The sequence below is a fragment of the Myxine glutinosa genome, chromosome 9 (assembly GCF_964187855.1).
Source record: "Myxine glutinosa chromosome 9, kmMyxGlut1.1, whole genome shotgun sequence".
Lineage (NCBI taxonomy): Eukaryota > Metazoa > Chordata > Myxini > Myxiniformes > Myxinidae > Myxine > Myxine glutinosa.
In genome coordinates, this window is record NC_136269.1 from 46,084,987 (window position 1) to 46,109,372 (window position 24,386).

The following is a 24,386-nucleotide window of genomic DNA, read 5'->3' on the forward strand; positions in this document are numbered from 1 at the left end:
AATAGAGGAGTTGTTGAGAAAATGACAAAGGTCATTTGTGGAGTTGGAGGTGCGGGAGGCTGAATGCTAAAACATCGACTGAAGAAAGACGAAAAACAATGTAGATCAAGTAGGAGTACGAGTGTCATTACAACATTCAGATTTGTCTTTGACATTAGGAGAAACTACTAGCTTTTCAAAGCAAATCACACAACTGAATGAGGCATGATAAAGTGACAGGCAAACAAACCTGAGCAGTGTCTTTTAGGGCCTGATGGCCCAGACGCTCGCACAGAATAGAGACAAGTTGCAGAAGTAGAACCTGCTTTTCTCGATCATCATCTACTGCCCCAAGTGTCGTTGTGGAATCCTTCTTAGACGAGGTGGCGTCATCTTCTGGAACGTCTGCTACCACCCAGTTTGTAAGATCCTGGCAATCGGCAGGAACCAAGTGATAGAAAGTGCAGTGAGTTAGTTAATTTAGCATTCTCTCACACAATTACTGCATTGACCTCTGTGCACAATATGACTGAAGGCATTTCAAATGCAAAATAGTAAGACTTCAAAGACCAGAGTAGCTGACTGGTCAGCTACTCTGGTCTTTGAAGCTGACTAAATTTTTTTTTATAAATTAAGGTAAGCTACAAGGAAAATACAAGAAAATACAAGCACGTAATGGAACTTATTGAATGCCAAGGTTGAACCCATCATGCTCATCATTGAACTGGATGTGTATCATTCCTTTTTCCAGGACAGATGGGTTGAATTACCTCAATTTAGATCTACATTTATTTGCATTTATTACTTGGAGCCTTATTTGTAGGTTATGAGAGATCAATTTCATATGTTTTCGTTAATGCGACTTTCTATTTATACACACATGATTTAACCTCACCTTGGTTGAACAATGATTTTCACAGGTTAAAAGATGAGTCTTGAGAACCGTAAACCCCTTAATGTATCCTATCCGAAGTTATGTATATTTTTAATAATTATCTAATGTTCATTATGGAAGCTGAACATAAATCACATGCAAGACAGACATTGGTAGACGCGTGTACTTTAATGTGAATGACAAGGACATCTGTAGACAATAGGCAAACACGTGTTATGGTAGATGAGATTTGAAACTACGTTATTACCTCCGCCACCAAAGGTGGATGGATGGAGGTTGTTTTCACCCCTGTCCGTTTGTCTGCCCGTTTGTCTGTCCGTTTGTTTGTGAACAAAATATCTCAAAAAGTTGTCGACGGATTCGGACGAAATTTGGCAGAGATGTAGCGTATGTGACAAGGACGAAATGATTAGATTTTGGTGAGGATTCGGATTCGGCTACTATAATTTTAAAAGTGATTCTTCACCATTGGGAGAAAGGGCCAAAAACGATACATAGCAGGATATCTCAAAAAGTTGGGAACGAATTTGGACGAAACTTGGTGGACATGTTGGGTGTGTGACAAGAAAGAATCGATTCTATTTTGGTGAAGATCTGGATCCGGATCCAGCGAGTAGAATTTTTGAAGTGATTCTTCACCATTTAGTGATATGGCCAACCAGGTGGAGGTATGCTCTCTGAGTGTCGTTCTAGTATACATCCTGAGCCAGGGGTCCAGATCAATCTTTTCATACACTTCAACGTCTATGAAACACAAAAATTGAAAATTATGTACATCCTTGTGTTTAGGGCCAACGTTAGTTGGACTTTGAATATGACTTACTAGACACCAGGATCACCAGGAGGGGCATAATACGATATATATATATATATATATATATATACGTATATATATATATATATATATATATATATATATATATATATATGTTTTGAGTTTTGTTGGAGTTCCATTATGGTCTGGGTAAAAAAAACTTTTCGTCCCCTTCTCACAATGCTTGGCGAATGTTATTATTAAATCGTGGGTTGGTCAGTTTGATTACTAGACTTTTGCAAATTAATGTAGAGCAAGTTGTTTTCTGCTGTTGAAATTATAACTTTTCGTACAAAGGTCAAGGCTCATGGAAGAGCTGAAAAACAAAGGCAACTGAACTCCATACTGATAATAGGACAGAGGGCAACGGTGGATAAGACACAAATGGCATGAATCAGGAAAAGCAGACCTACAGATAGAAAGGAGGACAGAGTCAGTGCGAATAGAAGAGATTGTCAACAGGCACGGATACCTTTTGGACTGAAAGACTGCAGAATATGACTCAAGTCCCAGACTCGTTGAGGTTCATCATAGGAGGTGGGTCAAAGGGATAGCATATGAACATGTGGGTGAAGGTGTGGTGCGGGAGGTTAAAAGCAATCTTTTGGGAGCAAATCAAGTGTTTGTTTATAAGCAAATGCATGAAGCAATGTTTTATTTTAGGGAAGCATTTCAATAATGAAGCAAAAATAGGAGGAAAGATAAAGGCTGAAACTAACATCTATTTCAGAACTTAAATTCCACTGAACAAAAAGCAATTAAAGATTATCATTTATCATAAGAATAAATAATTGTTATCGCGTCCTCGGTCCTGGTTACGTGTTCAGCATCCTGAACATCTGCAGCTGAGTATCGGGGGCGATTTCAAAATAAAAATGTTCACTATTCTGAACAAAAAGATCGAGGAGGTTAAAATCAGGAGTTTCAATTTCTACAAGTACAGCATAAGGGGAAAAAAATACAATTAGGTTATCTCGAAGTTACAATGCATTATTTGCTATTCCTGAGTGTCAACTTTCAACAGATTACCAAAAATAAGTTTGGATAAAGAAGCATTTGTCGTTCTTTCAAGCTTTCTAACCATGCTTCTTGCTTGAAAAACCAAGGAAGTGATAGTCATGCTTCTGTATCCTTCACTTGGGAGAACCGGAGTGAATAATGCGCATTCTCACCGGCTGCAACTGGTTTGCATTTGAAACATTCGAAGCAATGGGCCATACACACAACTCGCTGCACAGCTGCAAATGTACAATGTGCGCAATTCCCAAGAGCACAGTCTGGTTCAGGCCGGCATGGGCCTGCTCGTTTCCAAGTAAAATGCTCTCCAAGGATTGGTCAGCATCAATAACAACCAAAAGAGTAAATGTTTAAGTAAAGTAAATATAAATAATCACAATGCACATCCATTCCTCAATTCGTGTGCAGCATGCTGGTTTGGTTTGCATCATTGCTGGGATCACCATTGCACAGCTGTGCCACTGATGCAGTGTAGGGCAAGAAACTAGGATATTGGCCAGGGTGTTTGCGATAAGAGGCCTACTCTTCGTTGAAAGACACCGTGGGATTTGTAACGTCCACTAGCTAATGATATAATGCTAGCAGAAGTTCTGACCGAATGGTGCACAGATAGCGTTCTTACTTTTGAGGCGGTTAATCTGGGTTCAATTCTCGGCCTGACTATAAACTGTCGGATTGGTGCTTTACAGGCAACTCGGGTGTGGCCTCACAAAGTGTGCCCTTCTTCAGATGGACACTAAGCTGGGGCACATCTGAAGGTTACATTTGCTGGTGGACATTGAAATCCATGGTATCTATGGCAAAGATTCATTACCCTGAACCTCACCAAATTCCTGCTCAAATCAGCTCCAGTTGAAAGCCAGGCCTAGCCAGCCAATTTGCAAAAGACTTGGGCCAATCTCCCTCCTGTGGCTGAACACACAAGAAGCGGAGATTAAAGTAATAGTAAATATAGCTAATGCTAGCATAGCAGACACATCCCAGCTTAAGGTATCTCCGAGGGTCAGAGGGTAGTGTTGGCCTATTTGTGCGGACACTGGAATGGGATCCAGGAGGTTATGGGTTCAAATCCAGCTGCAGAAGGCTGCAGTTTTTAGGACTTGGATTCTAATCTTCAGGCAGTGAAGCCAATCACAGGAGAATTGCCATGGCACAACTGGATTGTCAATAAAAACCCAGCTGGCTCACAAACAACCCTTAGCATGGGATAATCTGCCTGCACAACCTGGGTTGGCATACTAGTGAAGTTAGACCACTCATTTTAGTTGACACCTATTCTATTTCCTTGTTACAGGAGGTTGTTCTGAATGACCATGGGTCTTACCCTTCTCCTGTACTTTCCACTTTGAAAAGTAGAACATAAAAATGTATAAACTGATGCAATGCTTAGCTTCCATAACACCAGTCTGACACTTTATAACTGAGTCGAGGATATAACCCACACTAGCACACTACACAGCTCAAATGTGGGCAAAATGGATAAACAAGGAGACATGTTAGATTAATTTAAAATTTAATGAATAAACCAATGCTGTCACAAGGGGTCAAAGGGCAAATATAAATTGATGATAAATTTTTAGCAAAGGTTGGATTTGAGAAGTGACATTATCAGTCTCTGCATATACAATTAAATATAAACGCCGAAAGAGTGGATCCTTAAGAATAAGATGATACCTAATGCTGCTGCATTAGTATTGAAACACAAATTTGCGCAATGACGGGAATAATAGTACAAATAGGCTTATTTGCAACTCTTTAGAGTAGAGCACTCCTGTGTAGCCATCAAAACAAGCGTTACGCCTAGGTCCCCCGTCGGTGAAGTGATGTGAGTTGACAAAGCAGAAGACGCAAGGCGGCCATCTTGGATTTTGACGTGGCGACTCAATTTTCAATAGCGTTCTCCCTTATGTGTAGATACACACACACACCAGATTAGAAGTTAGTAGTTCGTTCATTTTTCAAGATATTTCGCTCACAAAGTTCAGACATATATACACAAAGAATTAAGTTAAGCACCCCCCCCCGTTTTTTTACAACCTCGCACATTACAAGTTTGTTGTCGTCAAAACAGTGTAATATACCCATGATATTGCTATATTTTCTGGAGAAGTGATATTATGGTCACATAAAAACATAACAATCATGCCGTTTTCAATATTTTATTCTGAATAATTTAAGGTGAAATTTTTTGGGAATTTTAGGCATATTTTCACCTCAATTTAAGTATGGAGCTATAGGTCCATCACGGACAGTGTGGATGACGTTTATGTTTTCTAACGTACAGTCATTGTTCTGAGAAGACCTCTAGCGACCTTTACAGAAAATCACGACCACGTGGATGATAACACGTGCTGCACGAGCGATGGGCGTCACAGATGAGTGCACTCATCTGCATTTCATCAATGGATAATTGCTAATGTCATACCAATCATTATTTGATCTCACATACCTTAGAATATATGCCAATGTATACATATACACAAAGAATATATATTAGGGGGTGCTTACCTTAATTCGTTGTGTAGGGGTGCTTAACTTAATTCTTTGTGTATATATGGTGGCGGCCATCTTGAATTTTGACGTGGCGACCCAATTTTCAATAGCGTTCTTCCTTATGCCTAGATACACCCACACACCAGATTAGAAGTTGGTACTTCGCTTATTTTTCAAGACATTCCGCTCACAAGGTTCAGATATACATGGCGGCGGCCATCTTGGATTTTGACGTGGCGACCCAATTTTGAACAGCCTTCTTCCTTATGCATATATACACCCACACACCAGATTAGAAGTTGGTACTTCGCTTATTTTTCAAGATATTCCACTCACAATGTTCAGACATACATGGCGGCGGCCATCTTGGATTTTGACGTGGCGACCCAATTTTCAATAGCGTTCTTCCTTATGCCAAGGTACACCCACACACCAGATTCGAAGTTGGTACTTCGCTTATTTTTCAAGATATTCCGCTCACAAGGTTCAGACATGCATGGCGTCAGACATACATGGCGGCGGCCATCTTGGATTTTGACGTGGGTTGCACCCACACACCAAATTCGAATACGGTCCTTCGCTTTCACACACACGCACGTACGCACGCCCACACACACGCACGGACGGACGGACGGAGGGGAAAACCATAGTCCCCCTTTCGCTCCGCGGTGCGACGGGGGACAATAACCTATTCTAATTTGGAATGCGGTCAGCTTTTAAATATACTGTACTTTAACACCGCAATATCACACCTTTATAACAAAACTTCCATAGATACAATCTATGATTAAGGTGAAGAGCAATCATTTCAGTTAGAAGGACAATAACACATAAAAGAGGACATGTTGCAAAATTAGGCTTTTGTTGAAAATAATCATTCGGCAAGTTAGAATTAGCGTTTCTTTGACAACAGAAAGAAACTAGATGGTATTCATAGAATACTTACCCTGCACAGTCAACTTATTGCGAGCCAACTCTTCTGTTTTTGAACATTTTTTTTTCTTTGGTCCAATATGGCTGCCAGACCACGTGAGCGATGACATCATAAATATATATTCTCGAATATAATTGTTGCATAGATCATGCTCAATACATTTCAAACTGATCAGATGAAGCGTTGTCGCTGTCAAATTATGACATCATAATTATGGCACCAATGACGTCATCGTTAACAACACCTATTCCCCATATGGAGTTTTTTTTACAATGAGCCATGTTTCAATTTTTCCCATGCAGCGGTTTTGGAGATATAGAGGTGCAACATTTTTCGGTGAGTCACTTGATCTCTCAGTGAAGTGAGTGTCGCTACTTTTAGTTAAACACGCCCATTAAAGAACAGTTTGGGTTCGGGCGATTAGTGCTCAGTATGACACCATGCCTGCACCTGATCGAACACTGCTCGGGTTTCCACTTTGAGTTGGAGTATGGCATCCTGACAAAAAGGCCCGTAATCTGGCTCGGAGCACCCAAATCTGGTGACCGGCACAACTGCTTTGATGTGGTTTCTTCAGGATTCGGACATCTGCAAAGATGGCGCCTGTACCACATGACCTATGAATGAATGAATGAATGATCGTCTAAGGCCATTTTTCCCCGCTAGAATGGGGGTTAGCCTACCAAATGACCTATGACGTCATGATTATCATTAAAATATTTGAAAGGAGGAGGCGCTCCTATGGTGAAAATTTTGTGTCCATCAGACAAACAGTTGCTGAAATTTTTAAAATAATGATCAGATAAGTGTTGTACTTGTCAGATTATGACGTCATAGCGAAGGCACTGATGACATCATTGACATATCTTATTCCCCATGGGGAGTACTTGACAATGAGCCAGGTCTCATTTTTTTCCATGGAATGGTTTCAGAGAAATAGAGGTGCGAAGTTTTTCCAAGATGGCGCCTGTACCACGTTACCTATGACGTCATAATAATCATTAAAATATTCTACAGGAGGCGCTCCTATGGTGAAAATTTCTTGTCAATCGGACCAACGGTTGCCGAGAAAATGAATTTTAAAAATGCAGACACGCACGGCACACGGCACATGTACGTAACTGAATGCTTAACCCGCTTTTCGCTTCGCGGGTGCAGGGTAACTAGAACGGCACTCAGTAGAGAGCATACCTCTGCCTGGTTGGCCATATCATTCAATGGTGAAGAATCACTTAAAAAATTATACTAGTTGGACCTGGATCCGGTTTTCACCAAAATTGAATCGATTCTTCCTCGTCACACACACACAACCTGTCCAACAAGTTTCGTCCAAATCCGTCCATAACTTTTTGAAATATCCTGCTACGTATCGTTTTTGGCCCTATCTCCCAATTGTGAAGAATCACTTAGAAAATTAAATAATTCTCCTATCTGAATCCATATTCAGATCTTCACCGAAATTGAATCGGATCGTCCTTGTCAGACACCCAACCTCTCCACCAAGTTTCGTCCAAATACAACTACAACTTTTTGAGATATCCTGATATGTATCGTTTTTGGCCCTATCTCCCAATGGTGAAGAATAACTTTAACCATTCTAGTAGCCGGATCCGAATCCGGATCTTCAACAAAATCAAATAATGTCGTCCTTGTCACATACGCTGCATGTCTGCCAAATTTCGTCCGTATCCGTCCAGAACCTTTTGAGATATTTTGTTCAGAAACGGACAAACAAATAGACAGACAGACAGGGTTGAAAACATCACCTCCAACAACCTTTGGTGGCGGAGGTAGTTAGTTAGACAGTAGATTCAACAAGCTTTATCTGTACAAACTATTGTGTGCACTTGTGAGTAATACACTAATACATGGTCAACTGCGACTCTAATCATTCCTGCAGACTGCAACCACACTTTGTGTATTCTCACAAACCCATCAATCACAATACTTTACACCGAGGAAAATTTTCATTGGCATGAAGACTGCCGTGCAGCTTCCACAGCACATTACTGACATTGCTTTATAACTGCACCCATCTTCAAGCAAGATAGAAACAAAAAATCCACGAGGAACAGAAGAACTTGTGGAAAAAAGCAACAATGCCCGACAGGCTGCGTCCAGCAAGTGTGTGCGTTCTGCAAGACCAAGTGACAAAGGTCTAACTAGGGAAACGGCCTAATGCTTTTGAACTGCAACTTGTGCAAAAAAAAGAATGCTCACGCAGTCGGTGAAGCAAGTCCGAAGAGGGGAGGGCAATTCAAATGATAATGTGTACCAGATGATCACTATGTGAAAAGAGCCGGCTCGTCATTCACTCGATCCACATCCCAGATAATTCAGGAGGAAGGCATGCCTGACAAAGGAGTACTAGTCTTTGTTGGGGCTAGTGTCGTCTTTGTGAATGCCATGAAATAAACAACCTTGATGATCAACTTGTAAATGATGGTCACCACAGACAGCTTTCTATCATTGATGTGGCAATCTCGCAACTCTGGTCACTTTCACCGTGAAATGTTTCAAACCATTCATGGTATAACTAGAACGGGCACTCGGTAGAGCGCATACCTTCGCCGCAGCTACTGTTCTGTACTTGGCATGGGAGTGTAGGGAACAGAACAACAAAAATACGATTTTGACCTTTTCGTGACCTTGACCTTGACCTTTGACCCGATTGCTCCCAAAATCTAATCAAATGTGTCCCGTATAATAACCAATCATCCCACCAAATTTCATGCAATTCGGTTGAATACTTTTTGAGTTATGCGAATAACATACACACACACACACAGACATACAAATAAATACACAGCGATCAAAACATAACCTTCCGCTTTTGCGAAGGTAATAATGCTATGCATGCAAGTAGACTCCAGGATCTTTCCGGGGAAAATATTACAGCAAGCTGCATCAAAATGATTCCTAGGTAATTTAGCAGGAAGGCGTGCTGAAAATCTCCTGCAAATCAAAGTCACCGATTCACGCTGGATCTTTTGCGTGCTGATCCAAGCTAAAAACTTTCTTTACAGACAAACAAAATATATCAAAAGAGGGAGCGATAGACAAGATGGGGAGAGAAGGGGAAGCACACAAACACAACATTTGAGAACAGGGACATCGGGAGATGTGTGGGAGGGAGAGGGCTTGGGGGGAGGTGGCGTGGGAAGGGGCGGGGAGGGGGGGGGGAGGGTGGGAGGAGTATAAAACACAAGGACACCAAGGACTTCCAGAACAGAAGTTGGTATTTCAAAAAAGTGGATTTGGGGTGAAATTAGCGGGGGTAGAAAAGATCAAGGTTTTGGATGGGGGAAGATAAGGGATGGTGGTGAACAGCTGTTTTAAAGACCTGGAGGGAGGATTGGGATTGAAGAGTTAAAAAGTGAGATTAAAGAAAACTTAAACACCTTTCCTATAATAAAAGTATCAAGTACAGTACCAATGATCAAAAACATGAAAATTTGATGAGTATTTTTTTCATTTATACAGTATGTTGACTGCTTCACGTTGGCACATGGTACATGTTTGGCAGCCTCGGTGGTACACGTTTCTGTCTTGGCTGTCGGTGATGATTCACCAATAATGAAATGAAACCCATCCGGCAGCTGAGGGGGTGCAACATTGGGATTCTCATCTATGTATGACTGTTTGGTCATGATGCCTCTTTGGTCAAGATGGTTTGGTCACGTGTTGAGGAAGGATGAAAGTGACTGGTTGAGAAGAGTGATGGAAATGAATGTAGAAGGAAGCAGAGGACGGGGAAGACCGAGAAAGACTTGGCTAAAGATGGTGGAAGAAGAAATGCGGGCAAGGGGGTTAACAAGGGGAGATGCAGAAAATAGGGCAAAATGGAGAAGATTGTCATGGGGACCGCAAGGCTAACCCCCACTCTAGCAGGGAAAATGGCCTTAAAATGCAGTTGTTGTTGTTGTTGTATTTATGTATGACTGTATGTGTGAATGTCTTTACAACTGTGGAGAAACTCTGGGAAGGGTCTGAAACAGCAAAGGGCTTATCTTATGTAGCCTTTCATTGTTCCATTTATGCATCTTTCTTTGGCTAGAAGAGCATGAGAGGTTCGATCTATTTACATAATCTAGCCACCTGGGGTAATTGATTAGGTGAGAGCTAATTGGATATTTCCTCCATTTACAGGTGAGGGAAGAATGGATCCTTGTTTTTCACATACAGTATGTACGTACAGTAATGTGAAAAAGTAAGTACACCCAATGTAAAGTTTTGACTTTTTCAACATATTTCAACACACAGCTATTTGATCTTCATTTCAACAATATTGATAGATAAAGGTGATATAATATAACAAATATCATGAAACATTTACATTTTGTAGTCCATTGTATAATTTAAATAAACATAAATGCAAATTTCGCATGTGGAAAAAGTAAGTACACCCTTGGCTCTAATAGGTGGTATTGCCCCCTTTGGCAGAAACAACCTCAAGTAGGCGTTTCTTATAACTGTCTACCAGTCTCTGACATCAACTGGGAGAAATTTTTGCCCACTCCTCCATGCAGAATTCTTTCAGCTGTGCGATGTTTGAGGGGTTTCTTGCATGCACAGCTCGTTTCAAATCCCCCCACAACATCTCGATGGGATTTAGATCCGGGCTTTGACTTGGCCATTCCAGAACCCTCCATTTCTTTCTTTTCAACCATTCCTTGGTGGATTTATTGGTATGTTTAGGGTCATTATCATGTTGCAAGGTCCACCTTCAGTTGAGCTTCAACTTTCCGACAAATGGCCTCACATTATCCTCAAGCACCCTCTGGTACAATGAAGAATTCATAATGGATTATATGATGGTGAGCTGCCCAGGCCCTGATGCAGCAAAACTGCCCCAAACCATAATATTTCCACCACCTTGCTTTACAGTTGGTATCAGGTTCTTGTGGTCAAATGCTGTCTTTGGTTTTTGCCAAACATGTCTTCTGGTACTGTGGCCAAATAGCTCTACCTTTGACTCATCTGTCTAGAGCACATTGTTCCAGAAGTGCTGGTCTTTGCCGAGGTGTTCATTGGCAAACTTTATTCTTGCCCTGATGTTCTTTCTGGACAGCAAAGGTTTCCTCCTGGCACACCTCCCATGTAGATCAAATTTGTGCAGCATCTTTCTAATGGTAGACTCGTGCACTTTGACATCAACAGTGGCAAGAGCTACCTGTAGGTCCCGTGATGACATTCTGGGGTTCTTAGAGACTTCTTTCAGCATCTTGTGGTCTGCTCTCGTGCTGCACTTGCTGCGGCGGCCTGGCCTGAACAAGTTGGCAGTTGTTTGGAATCTTCTCCACTTGGAGATGATCTTCTGGACAGTCGAATGGTTGATTTCAAATTGTTTCGAGATCTTTTTAAATCCCTTCCCAGACTCGTAGGCATCTATAACCTTATTTCTGAAGGCCTCAGAGAGCTCTTTTGATCTAGGCATGGTGACGCCGCGCACTTCAACAACAAAGAGCAAACCAAACTAAATGTCTGAGGTTTAAATAAGACAGGTTCCTCCAAGATCCTCTCTAACGATGTTCTAATCATTTGCACCTGAGCTGGTGCACTTGATTCTAATATTAGGTATTTGAAGTAGTGATAAATGTAGGGGTGTACTTACTTTTTCCACATGCGAAATTTGCATTTCTGTTTATTTAAATTATATAATGGACTACAAAATGTAAATATTTCATGATATTTGTTATATTATATCACCTTTATCTGTCAATATTGTTGAAATGAAGATCAAATAGCTGTATGTTGAAAAAGTCAAAACTTTATACATGGGGTGTACTTACTTTTTCACGTGACTGTATGTATATATATATGTATAAATATTTGGTATCCGTAATTTGGCACTCCAACCTAATATGCGAACATCATGACGTCATCGCTACGCATGTCCGCATTGCCTGCCAAGCTCCGGAGGAGCCATCTAGCAGTGCGTCATTATGGATGTTAAATTCAGATACTTTCACAAGCCCTTGTTGGGTGTTACCGTGTGGCAGGCGGTGCTTATCACTCCCAGTAAGGTGCAGCAGTAGCTGTATGGGACACCTTACTGGGACACCTTACTGACGGGTTCCCCACTGATGGTATGAAGTTGCATAATGACTGATATATAACCGAAAGGTTTTCAGAGTCACAAGTGTATGGAAGGCTCACTGTGTTGCCCTGATAAAGCCCCAACAAGGGTGAAAACAGGTCGGTAACTGTGAGTTTTGCATACACTTGTGACAGTATCTGAATGTGACAGTATCTCAACGTGACAGTATCTGAATGTGACAGTGCACTTAGCTCAACGAGCTCAGGGTCTAGTCAGGGTTCATCAAACTCAAGCACGCAGTCCAGATACAGCTCTGGTGTTGGCGGGAACCGCCCGGTCGCTGACGGCAAAACAGGCTTCGAGCGCACAGGCCCGAGCGTTCGTCCACGCGTCATTTCTGCCTGGTAAACTGCAGCTCTCTTCTCGCGTCAGTCAAACAGGGGAACGAGGAGACGATGACGGTGTCAGCAAGGGTGTCGAGGGCCAGGGGTGAGCGAGAGGCAAGGAAGGAAAATAAGCAAGGGTCCAGGGTCAGCGAACAAGGCGGAGGGCAATAAGAAGAGAGTCCAGCGCAAGGAGACAAGAAAATCCGAGTCCTCGAGTGCTTTTTAACGTCAGCTCGTGACATCACCGGCGCTTCTCCCCCAATCAGCGTGCCGCTTCTTGCTCGCCTCCGACGCCCTTCGTGGTCTTCGCCAATCGGTCCTCTACTTCCTTCTCGACCTTCCTTCCACAAATCCGTGGGAAGCTTCTTGCCCCGCCCCAGGCCAATCACGAGTCCTTCCTTACTCCGTCCTTCCCATTGGTCAACTCCCGCCCAATAGCGAGTCGCTTCTTGCTGCCCCCTCTACCAATCGGCAGGCTTTATCCTGCCTCGTCTCCCTATTGGTGGTGTCTCGTCCAATCGCTGACCCTCTGGGTGTATCTTTTGCCTGCTTGCTCGATGTTGCCATACAAGTTGGTGATGTAGCCGGTGATGTCGAACTGACTTGTTGGGTGGTTTTATTGTAGGGGGAATATTTAATTAGTGTACTAGGGCCATTCTCACTAGTGTCTATGTGCAGTGCCATAAGGGGCAACGGGATGATCACAAGGTTTTACGAACCGGGGAATTAGCATAATCCCTACAAGGGTCATCCTTGTATGATCACAAAGATACACTTACGTGAACAAACCGCCTAAATAAACTTAGTACATGTGGGGTTCCCTATCACGATAATCGGGGCACACTACCTATACAGATCTACCTGACTCTATATATCACTCTACCCCACCGACATAACAATAATATAGTATCTAGTCTGACACAGACATTCAGAGAGGGCGGGGAGGTGGGGGTGCGGAAGAGGGGGAGGGCGTGGGGGGGGGGGGGGAATACGTTCCTGGAAAATGCTGCGAATGTTGAATCCGTGAATGTGGGGGTATTGTTTCAATGGAAAAAGGGGGGATAGGTTAACGGCAGCTCGTGATTCGCAAGGGAAAATATAAAATCCCTGTGAAAAACCGGAAATACGTGAAGCAAACCGCGAATACGCCCGTGAAAAAATGTCGAATGGTGTGGTGGGAGATGGTTTATGCGTGCATGTACAGCTGTTTTGGTTCATGCATGACGTGTAGAAGATGCTTTTAGAACCGTTATGTGCACAGCTGGTGGGAAATGGTTTATGCGTGGCTGGAAGTGGTTTTATGCATGACGCGTGGAAAATGATTTTACCAGTGTCATCTGCACGGCTAGCGGGAAATGCTTTTTCATAAGGGAAAATGTAAAAATTTTACAAACATGAATGCACATGATCACAGTTTTCATTATATACTTAGAATTAAAATTCCAAAAAGTCAGCTTGCTCTTTTGCTGTGGGTGTCGTGTTACTTTATCGAAAACAAACCATTTGTACTTCAATCTTATGTTGTCGCCAAAGTGCGTCTTTATCCCGGAATTAGTTGCTGGCTAGCCAATTCAACTGCTCGGAGTTTGAGCTTGAAGGATGATATGCGGTATTCTGTATTATCTCATGAAGATAGACGTTGAGTTTAAATTGCCAAATTTTAAACGTGATGGTATCATAGCCTTGTGTTAGAATTTAATTTAATTTTAGATTCAAAATAAAGTTCATTTTTGCTTACGTTCCATGAACCAGCCTCGCTGATTGGTGCAAGATTTACATCATGTTACTGGGGTTATAGTTCCACATTAATCGTGTGCAGAATAAATGAATCATGAGACTTAAAACTAAACAATAAATATAAGATTAAATAATCACTCACGGTTCCCGATAAAAAATAAATGATAACAAGTCAGGAGACGACGATGGTTCACGAGCGAGCGGTATTCAATGACAAAGGACGGACTCTAACCGAAACAGGCCCGGACAGGCCCGGAAATGTCAAAACAAAGGTTACTGACCTTGAAATGAGAGAGAAAATAATGAATAATCAGTTATGAGGTTAGTTAGCTACACAATACCGAAAATTCGGTGAAAAATGAAATGAAAAAATAAATAAATAAATAAATAAATAAATAAAAAATGAAAAATCGAGCTCCGTGGGGCTAGACACATGACATTCACCTAACCAAATACCGAAACCCCTGTCAGATTACACCAAACCCCTCGGAGAAGATGTAGCTTGAACTCGATTACCCCCTAAAAAGACATCTTTTTCGGGCGTGGCTCCGCCCACAATGGGCGCAATACGCCAAAATCTTGGCAGGACACAACTAGATCATGATATCAACCTCCCACCCAAGTTTACTCAAGATAGGATGATATCATCGGGTAGTTATGCTGCGGACAGACAGACACACACACAGACAGACAGACACACACCCATGACGAATATAGTGGTCACTTGATAACTCGTGAACCAATTATGTAAGAAATCAAGCAACCTCACTCCCCACGTCATATCCCAACTACAATCTTCGTCCCCTCTCCCTATCCTCTCTGTGCAGAGTTTGTGAGTGTCTTCCTGAACTAGGCTTTTTCCTTAAACAGAACATACTAGCAATACTAGCTAGTCAGTAGGTGGGCGGGAAAACCTTTTTGCGCACGCGAAAAACCACGAATACATGGGCACAGGGTTGCGAATGTAGAAGTCGGTTCACAAGTTATCGCACTAACAAAAATTGATCACATATAGACGTATGGACCGAAGCACGCACAGACAGATGGACGGATACACAGACAGACAGTTGGACGGACAACCCGAAAACATAATGCTTATGACACCTTTGGTGGCGGAGGCATAAAAGTAAGAAATTTGGGAGCACTCATTTGGTTGAGAGTTGCAGTATTTCTATGGAGTTGCAGTTTGGAGTTAGTTTAAGGTTTGAGAAGATGGCTAAATTTAGAGAAGTTCACCGAAATTAGTTAAAATAATTTCTAATAATAAAGGTGGTATTATTGAAGACAAGCGTTACGCCTCGGTCCCCCATCGGTGAAGTGATGTGTGTTGACAAAGTGGAAGACGCAAGGCGGCCATCTTGGATTTTGACGTGGCGACCCAATTTTCAATAGCGTTCTCCCTTATGTGTAGATACACCCACACACCAGATTAGAAGTTGGTACTTCGCTTATTTTTCAAGATATTCCGCTCACAAGGTTCAGACATACATGGCGGCGGCCATCTTGGATTTTGACGTGGGTTGCACCCACACACCAAATTAGAATTCGGTCCTTCGCTTATGCACGCACGCATGTACGCCTACACGTACGTACGCACGCACACATGGACGCACGGACGGAGGGGAAAACCATAGTCCCCCTTTCGCTCCGCGGTGCGACGGGGGACAATAACACAGGAATGGAGCACTTTGTTAGGATTTATTTTTAGTATGTGTTATCTGCTCAGTTTAATGAGGCGTCCAGCAATGCATGATATCACGATCTCACTTACCCCAGCTGAGTTAGCTTCAATGACACCACCTGGATGAGAACCTTAATCGTGATGAACTTGTATAAAGCTGCGCTTGACGACCTTGACAATCATAAAGCATCTGGCTTTGACAGATTCCCAGCTGAATTCCATACAGCTTTTTCGAAAATGCTTGGATTTGCATTGCTACATGTTTTCTCACACAGTATTCGTGGTGGTTTACTATCACTAAGCTGTCGACATGCAATTCTATGCCTTGTCCCCAAGAGAGGCAATTTGCAGCTGTTACAAAACTGGCGACCAATTTCTCTACTTTGCACAGACTATCAAAGTTTCAGTAAAGCTCTTCCCAATCATGTAAAGTCAGTTTAAGCACAATTATACATTGTGATCAATTTTACTGCACCCGAAATAGTTGGTCGATAGTTGACAGGCAAAAATATTTTTTTAATACGATAAGTATTGGATTTGTGTGCCCTTTAACATCAGCATGCTGGGCTTCGCTTTCTTGATCATAAGAAAGCCTTTGATTATATTAGTCACAAATATATGTTTCGCATTTTATAACAATTCGAGTTTGAAGCACCTTTTTTTCTTCTGTAAATGTATTATGTTTATAGTTAAATTGTACTTTAGTTTAATCAAAGTAAATGATGGTCTCACCCATGCCAGTACATAAGGGGTTCCCCATGATTATCCTTTATTCTCTCTGAGTTGTGTCTCTCTCTGAGCTCAAAATCCTTTAATCTCTCTGAGTCAAACCCCTGTTGTTTCCTTTGCATTCGACATTGCCAGTGTCACCCTCAAAGAAAACCATTTGTTGTTCGAACCTTATGAACGATAGCTGTGTAATGGTTCGTAACAGTTGCGATATGACTACGTTGTCTAAATGTTTGCATAGTTATTCTTTAGCTTTTACAACACGAATCGATTGGGGTAAATGCCAAGCGTTATGGGTGGGCAATATGCCATCCCCTGGCTTACTCTGCTTCTCCGTCGGGACTTGAAGTGGAAAAAAGGTGAGAAGGATGTTGTCATATATCATGGTGCTCCAGATTTTGTGGAAATTTATATTTGATGGCTTGATCTAAATAATTGACAATAAACTAGGTAAGCAGAGAAGAATAGTCTCCCTGGTCCTTTAGAGGTTGTGCCTGACTAATTAATAACTTGATAATCTCCATGCTGTGGCACACAATGAATGGCATACGTCCCCCTGCAGCATGACTGTTTACCACAACTCAAAAACGCCTGCTTGACTTATTGTTGAGGGGTGGAGAGGGGGGTGGGGTGTGTGGGGGGAATGAGCACGAGTTTGGTTGAGAGTTAAAGGTTTAGAGATTAGGCCGAAAAAAATATATTGCTGGTCTCTGGTCAGACCAAAGTTCCAGAATTGATGCGGCGATGTAGTTTTTTTTTTCTTTTTCTTTTTTTGAAAAGCATGGAATGCACATATAAAGGTGTTTTTTGTGTCCTCATGCCTTGCAGTCCTCCTCATCTGCCGTGGCGCCGTCCAGAGAGAAATTAAAGACAGCCAATGGGACTGGTAGGCCTTTTTGTAAATAATGAACACAAGCTTAAGTTATTTTAAAATGTATTTATTCTGAAAATCATTAAGTTCTTCAAGCATATTATAGACTGCCATTTCGTTCTCGAGATCACCTCGCCGTACCGTTAAACATTCCAATGCGTCAATCGCGTCAACACTGCGCATGCGCAAGTGTTCTAAGAGGCGATTGCCGAAGCATTTGAATGCTGAAAAAACCGCGCATGCGCAAATGACTACACCCCGGATCAATCTTCGTGTATGGGATGACACGCTGCATCATGCATGTGTATGTGTATCAAAGCCGCGCATGCGCAGATGGGCTGTATGGTGTGGTTCAAATCGGCGCATTTGCAGCTGGGCTAAACGGCTAACGCGGATTCCATGACAATGGTCTCCCACGATCTCTTCTCCCAGTCCACCAGATCTCCTAGTCCACATCTTCATGACAAACGAGATAGGATACAGGCCGAACTAACGAGACCACCCGCAGCTCTCTCGGCCTTCTGGTTGCTTCACACGAACCCGACAAAGAACGTCTTCGTTTCAATAAATGCCAATATCCAGCCGATTGGATTCATGACGTCACGGCACACAAAACTACTCATATCTTTGGAACGGCTGGTTGGATTTGGACAAACTAAACGTACATTTGTAGGGGAGAACCGTGCGCGAACGTCGATACCAATGGCGACCCTCACAGACCCGTATTTCCCGAGATAGCGCGCCGGCCCGGCAACATGCATGCATTATATGGCTCCTCAGGCTCGAAATCGCGTTTTCGGTGAGAACGTGACGTCAGTAATTGCAATGATCTCATCTCGGCGCCGCCTCAAGTATACGCGAATACTTGAGGCGGCGCGGCATTGTTTATGTTTAATGTGTTCTATAATTTATGATGCGCTCTATATTTAAATATAGACGGCACGCGCTGTTGTAGGTACCGTTGGAAATTTGAAAAAAAAAAAAATTGTTGACGTGCAAGGGTCAAAATGGATGCGCGCGTTGACCAGAGACCGGATATATATATATATATTTGGCCTTAATTTAAGTCCACATAATTGAAGTCCAGCTCAGATCAGAGAGATTTTTCACCTTCCACTGGCAGAGGGTGGCAATGGCCATTTATTACCTGCACCACCAAAGGTGGATGGAGGTTATGTTTTCACCCCTGTCTGTCTGTCTGTCTGTCTGTCTGTCTGCCTGTCTGTCTGTAAGTCAGTTTGTTACTTGCAAAATCGAAGATTTTTCAAGTATATTGGTTGGTCTTGTGCATTATTCGGTCTGTTTGTCTGTCTGTTTGTTTGCCTGTCTGTATGTCAGTCAACTGCAGGTCACAATTTTCAACCGATCTACACAAAACTTCACCAGGTTGTAGGGGTCATCACAATTGAGAAGTCTATTGATTTTGAGGTAAAAGGTCACCTGGAGGTCAAATTTCTAAAATCGGCATTTTTAATCCGATCGATTTGAAAATTGAACAGCATTTGTACATTTGTATATCATTTGTACATTTGTATATCATTTGTACATTTGTATATTAATCCCTGGTGTTGGGCTAGCGGCTAGGGTGCCGGCTTAGGATATACCTAGGATCCTGGGTTCGAATCTCGGTCGATCGCCGAATTAATGCCAGGGGGGTTGACTCAGCCTGTCATCCTTCCGAGGTCGGCTAATTGAGTACCAGTTCACTGGTAATTCCCTGTTTGTCGTTGAAGGCGGCAAAAAGGGTTGGCGTCAGGAAGGGCATCCGGCCGTAAAAGCATTGCTTCAAAAAGGGGACCAAAAAAACAACAACTACCACGGTCCCCGAAAAGGCCAACCCCCGCTTTGCGGGGAAAAATGGCCTCTAAACGGTAGTTTTTATTTGTATATTGAGTCACTAAATTTGGAAGCAAACTATTTTTAGATCAAAAGGTCAAACTTCTAAAATCATCAATTTACATCTGAAAAACCATCAATTTTCATCCAATTGACTTGGACATTGAACAGCATTTGCACATTGAGTCACAAAATTCGGAAATAAACTATTTTTGAGTTCAAAACGTTAAATGTCAACTCAATGTTAAACTTCCAAAATCATCAATTTTCATCTAAAAAGCATCACTTTTGATCCTATTGACCCGGGCTTTGATCAAGATCGTCAATTTTGATCTTGCTGAAATGGACAATTTGCTGGATCAATTGCAACCTTTTTTCGTGCTCTGCATAAAAGTCTTCTTGTTTGTTTGTCCTTTTGTGAACAAAATATCTCAAAAAGTTGTGGACGGATTCGGACGAAATTTGGCAGAGATGTCGCGTATGTGACAGGGACGAAATGATTAGATATTGTTGAAGATCCGGATTCGGATCCGGCCACTATAATTTTTAAATGATTCTTCACCATTGGGAGATCGGGCCAAAAACGATACATAGCAGGATATCTCAAAACGTTATGGATGGATTTGGACGAAACTTGTTGGAGAGGTTGTGTGTGTGTGACAAGACAACAACAACAACACAACATGCATTTTAAGGCCATTTTCCCTGCTAGAGCGGGGGTTAGCCTTGCGGTCCCCATGACAATCTTCTCCATCTCGCCCTATTTTCTGCATCTCTCCTTGTTAACCCCCTTGCTCCCCTTGCCCGTATGTGTGACAAGGAAGAATCGATTCGATTTTGGTGAAGATCCAGATCCAGCTAGTCGCATTTTTAAAGTGATTCTTCACCATTGAGGGGTATGGCCAACTAGGCGGAGGTATGCTCTCCACTGAGTGCCGTTTTTGGTTTGCTTTTTTATTTTTCCACACAATATCGAGGCTCATAGGAGAACAAGGTGACAGAAGGTATGAACTCACAGCAGAGCAGCGGGCAACTCTTTTGTATACAAGATTGAGGCTAGCGTAAGAGCTAACATCGATCAAAAAAAAAAAACGGACACACAAAACATATAATACAATAAAAGGAGCGGGAGACAAGATGGGGAGAGAGAGGAAAGCACACAAATACAACAGCAGAGAACAGGGACATCGGAAGATCTGTGGGAGAGATAGGGCTTGGGGGGAGGAGGCATGGGGAGGTGGGGGGGGCGGGGGGGGGGTAGGGAGAGGTATAAAACACATGGACTCTGCTAGAACTTCCAGGAAAGCAGTCGGTATTTCAAATAAGTGGATCTAGGGGTGAGAATTAACGGGGGTAGAAGAGATCAAGGTTTTGGATGGGGGAAATAAGAGATGGTGGTGAACAGCTGTTTTAAAGACCTGGAGGGATGAGTGGGATTGAAGAGAGTGAGGGAGTTTGTTCCAGAGGCGGGAGTAAAGAGGAATGAAGGAGTGAAGGTGAGCAGAGAGTCTTGATTTTGGCAGTTTAACCATAAGAGGGTTGCAGGCAGATCTTGTGCGACCTGTAGGAATATTTGGGGGACAGAGCCCAGAGAGAGCTGGGGGAGCAAGGCCGGAGAGGAGTCGGTAGAAGACAGAAAGACCACCAACCTGCCTGCGGTGAGTGAGTGAAAGGCCCTCGGAGTTAGCTTCATCGTGGGAGATTCCAATGATTCTGAAAGCTTTGGTTTCAACAGCGTGAAGCCGAGCTAGGTGTGAGGCAGGAGCACCAGCTCAGAGGGGGGAACAGTATTCCATTGAGCTGCGGATGAAAGCCTTGTATGTGGTGAGGAGCTCAGGTGTGCCAAGGAAGGACTTCGCACGATGGAGGATGCCCAGTCGGCGACTGGCTTTGGAGGCCAGCTTGGAAATGTGGTTTTCCCAGGAAAGATCATGGCAGATAGTGAGACCCAAAAGCTTGAGTGACAGAACTTCTTGGAGAGGATTGTTCAGAAAGTAGATGGGAGGGTTGTCCAGTCGGTCTTTTCTGAGAGACATTGTGAGAGTGTGAGATTTATCAGGATTAACTTGGTCTTGGTCACACAAGCAAGGGAATTGATGAACAGAAAAAGAGGAGAGAGAGCAAGGGGGAAGGGGAGGAAGTAATACAACCTGCAAGTAAGAAGGTTGGGTTAGGAAGGGTTAATGAAGGGAATAAAGAAAGTGGATAAAGATTAGGGATGACATGAGAAAGTAGTACATCACCTGCTTGAAACACCGGAGGAAATACAGTAGCAGGATAGCACAGCCTATACCAGGCGAAGGTGGTTCCACATATGAGAGAAGCAGGGAACAAGAGTTAAGGTAAGCCGTCAGTCAGGATTTTGCAAAGTTAACCATTAGTGGGTCACTAGGATAAAGTGTACATCCTGGGCTTGTTGGGGAGAGTGCGAGGGACGAAAGGGGAGAGTGTGAGGGATGAAAGAGCAGAGGAGGTCAAACCAGAAGGCAGTAAAAAAAAAGAGAGAAAGAAAGAAGTCAACCAACATACCTGTGATGTGAAAGCAGCAGACCTTGCTTGAACTTCAGCCTCATCGGGAGAGGTTCCAATAATGTTGAGAGCTTTAGATTCCACAAAATCCTGGAAGGACAGATGTGATGCTGCAACCCCAGACCATATGGGAGAGCAATACTCACTCCATTGAGCTACGGACAAAGGCCTTATAGACAGAGAGTAGTTCTGATATTACTTGCCGAATGATGGCATTTAGCATTTCTGTGGAACGTCGATTCCTGTTCCTTGAGGCTTTGCTCTGCAAGCTGCATACTAAAGCAAGCTGGCATGCTTGCCTACAACAGAGCTCTTTTTCATGGTGCTGCAACATGTGGGCATGTCCTTATCTCCCTGACTTTTCCCAGGATGTTTTGCATGCCGAGCAATTCAAAACAGAAAGCTGCAAATTGAAGAATTACAAAAACAAAAGTTATCTGCATTAATCCGGCCATATCATACAATGCTCTCTTTCTTGACAAATCAAGCTCACATGCCGTTGTTTACTGCCATATACAAGTACATGCTGGCATGCACATAATTTAAGATGTTCGAGAAAGCTGTATACGACAAAGCAAAGATTGGCCGTTATATTTATGAAGACTGGCCCAGGTTCTACCGGAAATTATATGCACCTTCAGATGCTAAGGCCTGGATGTCACTACCCACACCAATGCCATGTGTGTGTGTATGATACACACATATATATATATATATATATATATATATATATATATATATATATATATATATATATATATACAGTATACACATACAGTCATGGCCAAAAATATTGGCACCCTTGCACTTTTTTCAAATAATGCACCATTTCTTCGAGAAAATTGTTGAAATAAAAACATATTTTGGTATCCATATTTGTATTTCTTTGGATTGCAGGGGAACAAAACAAAAAAAGCTGAAAAAATTACGAAATCTTAGCTTATTCCACACAGAAATCCTAAAATGGCCCTGAAAATATTATTGGCACCTTTCAGAAGTTTTTTTTTTTTTTTTTTTGGATACTGAATCGAGGCTCGTGAAAGAGCTAACATTTACTTCACAAACAAATCAACAAGACAAACAAAATATATAAAAAGAGGGAGCGGAAGACAAGATGGGGAGAGAAGGGGAAGCACACAAACACAACATTTGAGAGCAGGGAGATGTGTGGGAGGGAGAGGGCTTGGGGGGAGGAGGCGTGGGAAGGGGGGGGGGGCGGGGGGGAGAAGTATAAAACACAAGGACACCAAGGACTTCCAGGACAGAAGTTGGTATTTCAAAAAAGTGGAATTGGGGTGAAATTAGCGGGGGTAGAAAAGATCAAGGTTTTGGATGGGGGAAGATAAGAGATGGTGGTGAACAGCTGTTTTTAAAGACTTGGAGGGTGGAGTGGGATTGAAGAGAGTGAGGGAGTTTGTTCCAGAGGCGGGAGAAAAGAGGAATGAAGGAGTGAAGGTGAGCAGAGAGTCTTGATTTTGGCAATTTAACCATAAGAGGGTTGCAGGCAGATCTTGTGCGACCTGTGCGATGCGATGCACTAGGAATATTTGTGCGATGTGTGCGATGCACTAGGAATATTTGCGGGACAGAGCCCAAAGAGAGCTGGGGGGCAAGGCCAGAGAGGAGTCGGTAGAAGACGGAAAGACCACCAACCTGCCTGCGGTGAGTGAGTGAGAGGCCCTTGGAGTTAGCTTCATCGCGGGAGATTCCAATGATTCTGAATGCTTTGGTTTCAACAGCGTGAAGACGAGCTAGGTGTGAGGCAGGAGCACCAGCCCAGAGGGGAGAGCAGTATTCCATTGAGCTGCGGATGAAAGCCTTGTATGTGGTGAGGAGCTCAGGTGTGCCAAGGAAGGACTTCGCACGACGGAGGATGCCCAATCGGCGACTGGCTTTGGAGGCCAGATTTGAAATGTGGTTTTCCCAGGAAAGATCATGGCAGATAGTGAGACCCAAAAGCTTGAGTGACAGAACTTCTTGGAGAGGATTATTCAGAAAGTGGATGGGAGGGTTGTCCAGTCGGTCTTTTTGGAGAGACATCGTAAGAGTGTGAGATTTGTCAGGATTGAAAGACATGTTCCACTTGTTTGCCCAGTCTGTGATTTTGTCCAGGTCTGCAGAGAGTGAGGAGGCTGCAGACTGCCGATCTGAGGGATGAAGAATGGAGCGACAGAGAGTAGAGTCATCAGCAAAGAGATAGAGAGGATTTTCAAGAGAGTCAGAGAGATCATTGATGAAGACCAGAAAAAGCACAGGGCCCAGAACACTGCCTTGGGGAACTCCAGCCTGAACAGGAAGAGGAGATGAGAGAAACCCATTCAGGGCCACACGTTGACTATGACTAGAGAGGAAGTCCGCCAGCTATGCGTGGAGATTTCCATGCATACCAAAAGAGGAGAGTTTGGTGAGCAGAGCAGGGTGCCAGACCGTATCGAAGGCACGTGA

At 42.9% G+C, this 24,386-nt stretch overlaps 1 protein-coding gene across 1 annotated transcript in view; it reads right to left on the bottom strand.

The window, feature by feature from the left end:
* Positions 1-24,386, bottom strand: part of TANGO6 (transport and golgi organization 6 homolog) — a gene marked incomplete in the record, with an annotated part of 435,716 nt that overhangs the window by 237,100 nt on the left and 174,230 nt on the right. Inside the window, 1 exon segment of the mRNA XM_078784327.1 lies at positions 230-409. Coding sequence (XP_078640453.1) covers positions 230-409 — 180 coding nt within the window.